At 36.3% G+C, this 13,389-nt stretch overlaps 1 protein-coding gene across 1 annotated transcript in view; it reads right to left on the bottom strand.

The window, feature by feature from the left end:
* CFAP47 (cilia and flagella associated protein 47) overlaps positions 1-13,389 on the bottom strand; it is a 443,615-nt gene that overhangs the window by 265,771 nt on the left and 164,455 nt on the right. The window contains exon 30 of the mRNA XM_032286197.1: positions 514-735. Coding sequence (XP_032142088.1) covers positions 514-735 — 222 coding nt within the window. The remainder of the gene's footprint in view (positions 1-513; positions 736-13,389) is intronic.

Below are 13,389 nucleotides of genomic sequence, written 5' to 3'. Positions count from 1 at the left end.
AATATTAAGACTTTACATATGCAGACTAAAAGTTCATAGTATCCATGAATTGAGATGATACTAATAATAATCTGCAAAATAAAGCTTATTGGTTGCATCCTTTTTTAGCTCAGTGGATTTATATATTTGCTGTAGATCAAGATTTTCAAAATGACATAATGGATCAGAAATATCAGCATCACCTTAAAACTTGTTATAAATGAAAATTAACTTTGTAAACTCAATAGTTAAGGGTCAGCAAACTGTTGTTTTAACAGGCCCTTTCAATGATTTTGATGTATGATAAAGTATAAAAATGATTGCCTTAGATTAAAAATCGAATACATCATAAAATGCTTATTGTCTATTAAGCATTATATATTTTTCTGAAATGTGTGAGATGTATATACATTACTACATATATATATATATTTGGTTAAAAAGAAAAATAATATCAAAGTCTATCTACTCAACTATTTATCTAACTATTCAAGCCAGAGTTACATGCTTATATGAGCACATCCAACTACTTACTTGAGAAACTCCAAAAGAGAAGAGTGTTGCCTGTGAAGTTGAATTATCCTTTCATCATTATCCACAGGTAAAGATTGACTTGAACTAATTCCAGGTGGCATTGTTCCACTCAAATGGAGGAGCACATCATAAATTGTTTTATTATATTTGGAAAAATCATTCTGTCTGGAAAACTTTTGAGGTGATGAGGTTGATGAGTAGGGTTTCATTTTATATACATCCCTATGAGAAAGAGACTTTAAATTAAAAGCAGTCTCAAAATGTTATACTATGAAAAAAATGTTCAATTCAATAACTAAATCTCTATTAAAATCAACTAAGTAAGAAATTCCATAATATGCTTCACTCAGTTAACATTTGTTAGTCAAAAAAAGATCTGTTAAATAATATCATAGATTTCCAGTATCTCATTTAAACACACATAATTGATGTTGCAACTGTCAAATCTGAAGTATTAGATTATGAATAGATTGAATCTGGAGAAGCAGAATAGAGATTGAATTTTAAACCCATCACCTACTAGCTGAATGAGTATGCAAGCTATCTAAACTCACTGAGCTCAATTTTGCATGATATAAATTGGAGCTAATAAGGCCTATAATAGTTTCCAAGATAAATTTCAAACATTTATTACACATGTATATACAAAAATAATTTACACACATTTTCTCAGTATTAATATTTTAAGGCTTAGGAGGGCACATCCTGCACATTGGCCTAATAAGCAGGGATTTTCATTTTAAAGACAAAGTCCACAGATAATATATATTCCTCCATGCTTTAAATGAGATACTGAAATTTCTACTTCCTAGTAATATTGCACAAGGTTGTGATACATACTGACTTTTAATGAAGTTAAAAATTATCACCTGTTCTGGCTGTCTATAATTTATTAAATACCTCATACCACACTAATTGTTTGTTAGCAGTGAGAGTCACAGATACATCATTTGCTTAGACTGACAAATAAAAAGTATCCAAGGCCATTTTGAATGGCAATTCCCCAGTTTGGTAGATAGGAAGTTCATACAGAAGAAAATACATTCTACTGGGCAAGAAACAGACTACCACTGCTCAAAAAATGGCTATTCCACTTACTGGATTACATTATAAAAGTTACTTGACTTTTCTGTTCCTTAGTTTCCTCATAATGGATATGATGGAACTAGTGTATCCTGAAGTTACCAGGAAAAAAAGAAACGAATATTTTATGGAGAAAATTAACACCACTATCGGTCAAGATTAATGCAAATGAAAAGGAACAATAGAGAACAAAAATAGACACTCAGGGATCCCAGGTATTATAGTTGTAAGACAGGTTTTAAACTAAATGTACTATGTTCAAAATTGAGAATTTTTTCATGGAACAATAAATTACATAAAAATTGACTAAATGGAACATTCACAAATAAAAATCTGAATAAATAAAATTAAGAAATCAATGATGTGCTTAACAGCAGATTAAATGAAATAAAAAATCACTGCAGTGAAATATAGGTCATAGAAAAGTATTCATACTGCAACATTTCAGAAAATAAAAATCATCCTACCTGCAAGATTAAAGATTCAAAAAGAATAAAGAACAATGACATTGATAAATATGTAGGCAAATATAAACTGATTAAAAACAAGAATTAAACAAAAATATTAATATTGTTAAATCATTATTCTTTAATGACTCCATATTTGTCTATATATAGTTTAACTATATTCTTTTAGTCTTACTTATATATTAATATGTCAAAGGATTTTGTTTATTTTTCAATTATGAAAATCCCCTACTTTGGAGATTAAAAATATTCAAAAGGCTCAGCCACCACTGTCACCAGCAAACATGCAGTAAAATAATAAATAAAATTATTTTAAACATAAGAACTGTAGAGTATCTCATTATTGCTATACTAGTGTGCAAAAGTAAAAAGAATTCAAGGAACACAACAAGAATGAGTTATTAAAACCACTTTCATTTTAATACTTAGCTTGAATCTAAAGTCAAGTTTCTATAACTTTGTTGGACATTGTTGACAGTATAAATGGGCAGGATGCCCAGAAATGGAAGTGACACTTCACTTTCATACTATTAAATTTATCAGTGTGATTGCCAGCACAGCTCAAAGCTGCAAAGAGAAAAGCATGCTGTGCTATATATATATTATATATATACACACACATATATAAGTATATATACACATATATGTATATATGTACATATGTGTGTGTGTATGTGTATGTGTCTGTGTGTGTATGTCTATGTATGTATGTAAAAGTCAAATGATCCTGAAGCAAGCTGGGAAAACATCCTGCAAAGAAAGATGAAATATTATTAATAAAATGTAATTTGAAAAAGTGGTGTCTTGAAAATGTTGAGTTTTAAACTGACTCTCTACTGCCAAATACAAGAAAAGTTAGTGAATATGATTAATGAAATTAGAAATACATAACAATATTAACATAATCCTAATTAAATTTATTAATAATAGCTAATACTTACTGAAGACTTACTAGTTCCTAAGGTATGCTCTGATATGCATTAAATATATTACCTTATAAATGTTACAACATCTGTATTGGTTAGGTATTATCATTATCTCCTTTTCTACAGATGAGTAAATGGAGGCATAAAGGAAATATTTTCCTCATTTCATATCTCTTGTTATGAAAGATAAAACATTCCACTGGATGAATTTGATTTTCTGTAAGATTCTATGTATTATAGTAAATGAGAGGCTCTGGGATGGAATAGTTAGCATTGGAACAAGCTTTCCTTAAGCTTCCCCTTAAGCTTCCTGACTGGCATTCTAGCTGGTTATTTGTATATGGCAGCTGCAGGAAGCTTCATGCTAGAGTGGAATCCTGGAATAGCATCTATATGTACTGCAATTACTTCTCTCAGAATAAGTGGTATTTCCAGTAAGATTCAAATGACTCTATGGTTAGTTGCTTAGAGATCTTCCCAGTGGCGTTTATAAAAAATGTTATTCCCACAATTCACCCAACTTGAAAAGAATAGACTATAATATTTACCACATTTTCTGTGATTATCTCTGAAACAAAATTGTGTTTTCTTGTCTTTTTCAAGGGCTACTTCTATCTTCTGGTGATTTGGGGGAAGAGCTAAAAAGAAATAATATCTAAGGGCTTCTAGGAACTGAAAAGAGACTGATGCTCAAAGTCTCTAATCATAAAGGAAGTGCAAATTAAAATCCCAATGAGATATTGTCTCACACCTGTTAGACTAACTTATAAAAAATATGAATAACAAGTGTTGGAGAAGATGTGGAGAAAAGGGAACCCTTACACACTTCTGGCAGGAAGGTAAATTAGTACAGCCATATGGAAAACATTATGGAGGTTCCTCAAAAAATTAAAAATAAAACTAGGGTTTTCTAAGCATAAAATCATATCATCAGTGAAGACAGCAAGTAAGAATTCTTTTTTTCTTATTTGGATGCCTTTTGTTTCTTTCTCTTGCCTTGCTCTGAAAAGGAATTCCCATACTCTTTGGAATAGGAGTGGTCAAAGTGGGCATCCTTGTTTTGTTCTAGTACTCAAGGGAAACGGTTCAAGCTCATGCCCATTCAGTATGCTGTTGGCTGTCACAGATGACTCTTGTTATTTTGAGGTATGTTACTTTGTTGTTGACTCTGTTGAGGTTTTTTTTTTATCATAAAGGGATGTCAGATATTATTGAAGGTTTTTATTAAATCTATTGAGGTGATCATACGGTTTTTGTTTTTAATTCCATATATGTGGCGAATCATGTTGATTATTCTGTGTATGTTGAATCAACCTTGCATCCCAGGAATGAAGCCTACTTGATCATGGTGAATGAGCATTTTGATGTCCTACTGGATTCAGTTTGCTAATATTTTATTGAGGATTTTTAAATCTATGTTCGTCAGGAATATTGGCCTACAGTTTTTTTTTTTGTTTTGTTTTGTTTTCCACTGTGTCTCTGCCAAGTTTTCGTATCACAGTGATGTTGGCTTCCAAGAGTGAGTTAGGGAGGAGTCCTTTCTCCTTGATTTTTTGGAACAGAATCAGTATAATTGTTAACAGCTCTTTGTTTATCTGGTAGAATCTGTCTGTGAATTAATTTGGTCCATGGCTTTTGTTAGCAGGTTTTTTTGTTACTGATCCAATTTTAGAAATCAATATTGATCTGTTCAGAGATTCAACGTCTTCCTGATTCAATCTTTAGAGGTTGTGTGCTTCCAGGAATTTATCCACTTTCTCTAAATTTTCTAGTTCTTGCACATAGAAGTGTTCATAAACATCTCTTAGGATCCTTTGTATTTCTTGGGAACAGTTGTAATGTCACCTTTAGTAATTCTGATTGTGCTTATTTGCATGTTCTTCCTTTTGTTCTTTGTTATTCTAGCTAGTAGTCTATCAATCTTGTTTCTCTTTTCAAAAAACCAAGTTTTGGTTTTGTTGATTCTTTGCATGTGTTTTTGAGTTTCAAATTCATTTAGTTTTGCTCATGTTTTAGTAATTTCTTTTCTTTCACTAGCTTTTGGGGTTAGTTTTTCTAGTGCCTCAATGTGTGAAGTTTAGTTTGAGATTTTTCTTTTCTTTTTCTTTCTTTTTTTTTTTTTTGAGACAGTGTCTCACTCTGTCATTCAGGCTGGAGTGCAGTGGCATGATCTCATCTTACTGCAACCTCTGCTTCACAGGTTAAATTCTCCTGCCTCGGCCTCCCTATTAGCTCAGACTACAGGAGTGTGCTACCATGCTTGCCTAATTATTTGTATTTTTGTAGAGACAGGGTTTCACCATGTTGGCCAGGCTGGTCTCAAACTCCTGACCTCAGGCGATCTGCCCACCACAGCCTCACAAAGTGCTAGGATTATAGGCATGAGCCACTGTGCCCAGCAATTTTAAATCTTTTTAACTTTTTGCGGTAGATGTTTAGCATTATAAACTTTCCCCTTAACAATATTTTTGCTGCATCCCAGAGATTTCTTGTAACTGATAAATGACTTCAGCAAAGTTTGAAGATACAAAAGCAATGTACAAAAATTGGTAGCACTTCTATACACCAGTAATGTTCATACTGAGAGCCAAATTAAGAAGGCAATCCTATTTACAATAGCCACAAAAAAAATAAAATACCTAAGAATACATCTGACCAAGGGGGTAAAAGATCTATGTAAGGAGATCTATAAAACATTGCTGAAAGAAATCACAGATGACACAAACAAATGGAAAAACATTTTATGTTAACTGATTGGAAGAATCAATATAGTTAAAATGGGCTTACTGCCTAAAGCAATCTACAGATTCAATGCTATTTCTATCAAATTGCCAATGCAGTTTTTCACAGAACTATAAAAAAAAAACTTTTCTAAAATTCATATGTAACCAAAATAAGCCCAAATAACCAAGTGAATCATGAGCAAATAGAACAAAGCTGGAGGAATCGTATTACCTGACTTCAAATTATACTATAAGGCTACATGAACCAAAGTTGTATGGTACTGGTACAAAAACAGACACAAGGACCAACAGAACAGAATAGAGAATCCAGAAAAAGAGCTACACAACTACAGCCATCTAATCTTCAATACAGTCAGCAAAAATAAGCAATGGAGAAAGGATTCTGTATCCAATAAATGGTACTATGATACTTGGCTAGTCATTTGCAGACAATTAAAACTAGACCCTTAACTTTTACCATATATACAAATTAACTCAAGATGGATTAAAGATTTAAATATAAAGCCCGAATCTATAAGAATTCTAGAGGAAGACCTAGGAAACACCATTCTGGACATTGACCTTGAAAAATAATTTGTCTGAGTCCTCAAAATCAATTGCAACAAAAAGAAAAAAAGTGACAAGTGGGACCTAATTAAACTAAAGGGCTTCTGCACAGAAAAAGAAACTATTAACAGAGTAAACAGACAACCTATAGAATGGGAGAAAGTATCTGCAAACTAAGCATCTGACAAAGGTCTAATATCCATAAACTATAAGGAACTAAAACAGTTCAAAAAGCAAAAAACAACCCCATTAAAAAGTGGGCAAATAACATAAATAGGTACTTTCAAAAGGAGATATATAATTGGCCAACAAACATATGAAAAAGTGCTCGACATTGCTAAACATCAAAGAAACGCAAATCAAAATTGCAGTGAGATACCATCTTACACTAGTCAGAATGGCTATTACTAAAAAGGCAAAAACAAGAGATGCTTGTGAGGTTGCAGAGAAAAGTGAATGTTTAAATGCTATTGGTGGGAATGCAACTAAGATCAGCTACTATGGAAAGCAGTTTGGAGATTTCTCAAAGAACTTAAAACAGAGCTACCATTCAACCCAGCAATCCCATGTTCGGTATATATCCAAAAGAAAAGAAATCATTCTACCTAAAAGGCATATGCACTTGTATATGCATCAAGCAATATTCACAATAGCAAAGACATAGAATCAACCTAGTCGTCCATCAATGGTGGATTGGATAAAGAAAATACAGTACATATACAGCACGGAATACTATGAAAGCATAAAAAACAATGAAATCATGTCATTTGCAGCAACATGGATGCAGCTGGACCATTATCTTAAGTGAATAAACACTGGAACAAAAAAACAAATATTGCATCCTCTCTCTTATGGGACCTAACTATTGGGTACTCATGAACAAAAAGATAGCCACAAAAGGCACTCAGGATTAATAGAAGGAGGCATGAAGGAAGGGAACAAGGGTTGAAAAACTAATGTGTATTGTGCTCTTTATCTGGGTGATAGGATTATTTGTATTCCAAACCTCAGCATCACACAATATATGCATGTATCTTGCAATATGTACCCCTGAATCTAAAATAAAAGTTGAAATTATTAAAAAATAACAACAGGGCAGGTATGGTGGCTCGTGCCTATAATCCCAGTACTTTGGGAGGCCAAGGTGGGTGGATCACAAGGTCAGGAGTTCTAGACCAGCCTTGCCAACATAATGAAACCCCATCTCTACTAAAAATACAAAAATTAGCCAGGCATGGTGGTGTGTACCTGTATTCCCAGCTACTTGGGAGGCTGACGCAGGAGAATTGCTTGAACCTAGGAGGCAGAGGTTGCAGTGAGCCCAGATCATGCCACTGCACTCCAGCCTGGGAGACAGAGTGCAACTCCGTCTCAAGATAAATAAATAAATAAAAATAACAACAAAATAGTAAATATAAAATTAAAATCAAAACATTAAAATAAAACTACCACATGATCCGCCTACCCCATATTTGGGTATCTATTTAAAGTAAATGAAATCAGTGTATTGAAAAGATATCATCACTCCCAGGTTTATTACAGCATTATTCACAATAGCGAAGATATGGAATCGACCTAAGTGTCAATCAACAGATGAATGGATAAAGAAAATGAAACATTCCTCAGCCTTAAAAAAGAGTGAAATCGAGTAATTTTTGATAACATGGATGAATCTGAAAGACATTATGCTAAGTGAAATAAGCCAGGCATAGAAAGATAATATCATATTATTTCACTCATGCAAGGCACCTAAAAAAGCTGAACTCATTGAAGCAGAAAGTGGAATGGTGGTTATCAGAGGCTAAAGTTTGAGGGACCTGAGAGATATTGTTCAAATGATAATAGCTTGCAATTATACAAGAGAAATAAATGATAAATACTTAGGATTATTAATATGTTAATTACCTTGATTTAGTTATTCCACACTGTATATATATACCACATTAACGCTGTATACCCTATAATTATATGATTGCAATTTGTTCAAAAAATTGAAAAGAACCCATAAGTCATGTAATTCATTAACTAGATCCCAAAATATTTTATGAAGTTATTGTAAAAGACAAAATATAACTTAATAACATTTTCATAGCCTTATGAAAAAGAAAACCGACTAAGAATAAATAGGAAATCCCCTCAAATAATTTCTTTGCCTTCTGCTATTCTACTTGTATGTATCTCAGAAATCAACAAATAAACTGGCCCCATTTCCCTTATTGCTATGAAGTGGTGTTTCTAAAGAGTGAAATTATCCAAGGTACACATCAACAAAGGGCATTTCTGAGAATCCCTATCTTCAGGTTCAAGAGAAATGATGTATAAACATTTCAAAAAATGTTTCAATAACATTAGGAAATAAAAAACACAAAAAACAAATGCAGTATGAGACCCACACCATAACCCACAATGGATTTCACTTTTTCAAGTAATATGTCTTATAGTAGATGACTCTCCAGCTGAGGGTTATTGCATGCAAGGCCTTGCAATTATACCTGTTAACCTGTATGATCCTAGAATTCACGGCTTGCCCAGTACTTGAAGCTTCATTTTGTCTGAAGTCCTACATTAAGCCTATACACAATAGGATTATATATCTCTTCTTAGTTCCAAACTATTGTATTCTTTGACTTCTTAAACTGATATACCTAACCACAGATAATTGTAGTGTTTACACTAAAGCCAAAGACAAGATTGCCAAATGGTGGAGTTCATGTCTTTCAAGTGTTAGAATTTCCTAAATCTTAATCTGATTCTCCAATAATTGGCAAGGGGCATGATTTTAAAAACTCGCTCTGAAAATAGAATGCTTGAGTTCAAAGCCTGGTTCTGCCATTTAGTATCTGTGTGATCTTAGGAAAGTTGCTTTATTCTCTTCCTGCCTCAGTTTCTCATCAGTAAAACTGGGATAATAATAGTAGCTTGTGGGGGACACACGGCAACATATTTGAGTTTATGTACAAGGCATTTGAGGTCGGGGTATGGAAAAATACTGAGGCACTGTGTGTATGTTATTTGTGTATGGGAATGAAACTCCTTTACCCTGAAAACAGGACAAGGAGTGGAGTGTGTGGTGTGATAAGGAACGCTGAAAACAGCCTCCTGAGAATGAGGTTTGAGTGTATACAAGCTCACAGGTGCTTCTGCACCCACCTCAAATGGCCATCTAATGTAGTTAATCCAAGCCCTTTCAATAAATACTTGGCAGATGCTGGGGCAGACTCTCTCAGAAGAGCTGCCCACTAGCCCCACTCAGCCGGAACTGAGTACTTCATTCTTGGCATTGACTGCAAGCTATAAGCTCTGCAAGTGATACCCCTGATGTAATCACCTTGAAGTTACACGTGAAGGAGGAGAGCTCATCAATTTTCAGGGAATCCCGGTAAGGGACAGTCCTGACTCCCATCAGGAGGCTGGGACACACATGTAAAATATCAGGGGTTAGGTTATCATGGGTCAAAAAATGACCAAAGAGCTGAAAGTATTTTTTAAAACAGTGCAACAGCTACTTCAGGCTATCCAGTGCACTGTAGAGCCTGGAGCTTTATGCTTATGCTCTTAATTCATCAGGAATGCCCTTGGTTTCCTGATCACCGAACCTTCGATTTAGGGTTATGGGAGCAGGTAGGTCGCGCCTGAAAACAGGATTTATGCAAGGTCATTTTACTAATGTTACTATTTTGACTACCTGGGCACTAGTGCGCTCTGCGTTGTACCCTCTTTATCTGCCACATTGTGGCGAGTCAGACCACCCATCTTCTCCACCTAAAGGGAATTCAGGAGATTTAACGGAGAAGGAAAAACAGGAACCAGAACAATAGGGAGAGACTCCTCTCCCTCTTTCATTCCCTTCTATGGGGAATAAGGAAGAGACATTTTCTAGTGATAAGGGTGGACCCAAGCCTTTTCCTCCCCCTACAGAAAAGTCATTGCCCTCCTTTCCTCCACCCTTAAAGGGACCTGCATTCATTGGCCCTGAGCAGGCAACTGTGCCTCCAATCCCCCTTAAGGAGATTGGAGGCCACCCAAGGGGATGGTTCTTGGAGAAGACCCCCGGTCAGCAAACATCTATACAATCTGGTGGCTACGTCTCCTTGACAAACTTCCCTGCTGGAGGGGTGCCTCCAGGAGGGAAGGAAAGTGGCTGATGATGACTGTCTTCCTAATACGCAAGTTCTCACTTCCTACTTCCAGCATCGGACTCCTTGGCCTTGTCTTTTTTGTTTCCCTGGAGTATAAGGGAAAGTTGCATGCTGCCTCCTGGGTTTTAATCACAGATAGCTCTGGCTTTCTTGCTGCCCACAGAGGCCTGGGGCAGGAGAGTTGCTAAGATGCCATGGAGTCCCCATTTGGTCATTGGCGGTCTAGGCAAGTCACTCCTTTGTGGGTTTGTGGTGATGGATGGGAGGCCAAGAGGCACAGACCAGGTCTCTGGGTGACTGCAGGCAGCTCCAGCCAAGTCCTAAGAATCATCCTCACCATGGTCACATGCCTTAGTAACTGTGCAGAGATTGGCCTGCTGCTTGCTGTGCTGCCGCTTTTCCTAGTTCTGCCACCCCTCGCACTCTGGCAAACAATTCCTTGTCCTCCCTAGTTCCCTGGGGGAGAAGCCCGCTAATAGGGGCGCTCTCCCATAGCCATATATTAAATGTTAACTAGGCTGAGGTGGACGACCTCTGACAGCTGCTGTCATCTTCAGAAGATGGACGCAGCAGCAAGGAATGTTTCACTTTTTCATAAAATGTCTAAAAAACACTGTGGCTGGGAAACTTCAAAGCAGACTCTGTGCTGCATGTCAGCTCCTCCCCTGAGCCTCTGTGCTTAGGGGTAGTAAAAATAATAGAAAGCCCAATATGTTTTCAGTACCTTACCTAACAGGGTTGGCTCCAGGCGTAGGTGCCCTGGAGGATGAGGGGAAAGGTCTTCTCCCAGCCTGTTATCCTCTTGCCTCCTGCCTCTGCACTTATACACCCACTTTACCACCTGGTCATTCTCTGGCCTCTTGCTGCCATTTATAGTCTGCCTTCCTTCCTCTCAGGGTAAGGGTAGCAACAGGTGGCAGGCTGTTAAAAAGACAGGCTGCCTAAAGAGCCTGGAGCAGAGGGAAAGAAACCGGCCACAGTCCTGCTTTCCCAAGCTCACTTCTAAGACGTTCCAGCTAAAGGCTAATGCAGGAAAATAGCCAGCACCTAAGGACATTTAAAAAATTGGGGGGTTTCTTTTTTTTTTTTTTTTTTACACGCTTAAGCTAACTCAATGCAGGTTTATTATCCTGGAGACATGCAGTCACATTCTAATAACTTTCAAGGGCCATAATACGGTAAAAGTTACCTAAAATATCCATCCCTTCCATGCCTTAGTTTAACAGGTAGGCTTTATCTTTTGCCATTTCTGTATTTTATATGTTATGTACCTGTCTCATAACCCCTCTAAACATATGCAAAAGACCACAGATTTAATAGCTTTTCTTACTAAAGGGGCACCAACGTTGTGTCCAATTATCAGGATATGACCCTGCTATTCTTTTCCTACTTTTAAGTAAAGAACAATTTCATAGTCTCTTAGCTTGTGATCATGATTGGCCAGTAGCAATGGCTGACTTTATTGGTAAATATCAGCTTCCATTTACCAACCTGTAAGCTCCTGAACTTTTCACAAACTGCACCTGTTAACTTTGTATCTATTGTTGTCTCTGAGCCCTTGCTTTACCCCACTACTGTCTTTACAGATGGTTCAGAAAAAAAATGAAAAGACAGCTATAGTGTGGCAAGATGCCATGCAAAACTGGCAGCACAAATCCCAGGAACATTTTAAAATTATGCAACAGGAAGAGTTAAATGCCCTAATAACCTTAGAAACCTTTCCTCACCAAGACATAAATATAGTTAGTATATAGCGTTACTCATTTAGATCTTGCACATGTGAAGGGCATTATTAATGAATCTCTACTAGCCTTGTTTCTTATAGCACAAAAGCTCCTCCGTGCCCATCTTCACCCTCTTTATATTACCCACATTCACTCTCATTCTGAGCTACCTGGTCCCTTGTCAGAAGGCAATGCTTGAGCTGATGCTCTGGTAAAGTGGTTTGTGGTTTCCTGCATTTTTCAAGCTCCAGCTAATTTCTTTTTCATCACAATGCCCAAGGTCTTAAAAACAGTTTCATTTAACACTTGCCCAAGCTCACATGATTATTCAAACTTGTCCTGATTGCCAATAGCATTCGCTTTCTCTTTTTTCCTTAGGGCTTGGTGCCAACACATGAGGTCTGGTGCCTAATGCAATCTGGCAAACTGATTTTACTCAGCATCCACCCTTTGGATGTTTTAAATTTCTCCATGTTACCGTGGACACGTATACAGGTATACATGCTACCCCCTGGACTGGAGGAAAAACTAAAAACACAATTGCTCATTTGTTTAAATCTATTATAACTTTAGGCCTTCCACAAACTATAAAAACTGATAATGTTCCTTACTATCTTAGTGCTCAATTTGCATATGCATTGCAACTTTAACATATACAACATAAAACTGGCATTCTCTATAACTTACCCACTCAGGCCATTATTAAATTAACTCATCAAGTTCTTAAAGTATATCTTAATAAACAAAAAAGGGGGAATATGGGGTTCTTTCCTTCAGAACAGGACCTGTTGTTGAAGAATCAACCAGCAATGACAGTGATGATTTGGAAGGCATCTGACATTACCTGGGAACAGCTAAAGAAATTGGATCAACAAGCAACTATCTGGTTTGCCACCGTGGACACCCCTGTAACTGCAAAGAACTAGTTTCTTATGTATCTAGTGGTAACTGGGGAAACTTCTGAGAAAGAAAGACAGGCATGGATGTTAGGGTGGCTGATAATTCTTGTCCTTTGCCAAGTGGGATCAGCTCAAGAACATATTTATTGGAGTCATGTTCTAAATCCCCCTGTTTTTAATGTTAGTACATGGTGGGATGCTGACCTGCCTTTGTCATCTAATGATACTTCTTGGATAGGAGGTCAATCAATGCCCCTGTCTTATTTCCTTAACTGAAAATTTGAGATGGATTAAACTTAATGACTCTTTGATTTTATTGCCTAGTAATCCTCCTCTTTGTTTTTTTCA

This window comes from Sapajus apella, unplaced genomic scaffold (genome assembly GCF_009761245.1).
Source record: "Sapajus apella isolate SASKATOON/1434 unplaced genomic scaffold, GSC_monkey_1.0 scaffold17, whole genome shotgun sequence".
Classification (NCBI taxonomy): domain Eukaryota; kingdom Metazoa; phylum Chordata; class Mammalia; order Primates; family Cebidae; genus Sapajus; species Sapajus apella.
The sequence above is the reverse complement of the archived record's forward strand: the minus strand, read 5'-3'. Positions and strand labels throughout refer to the sequence as shown.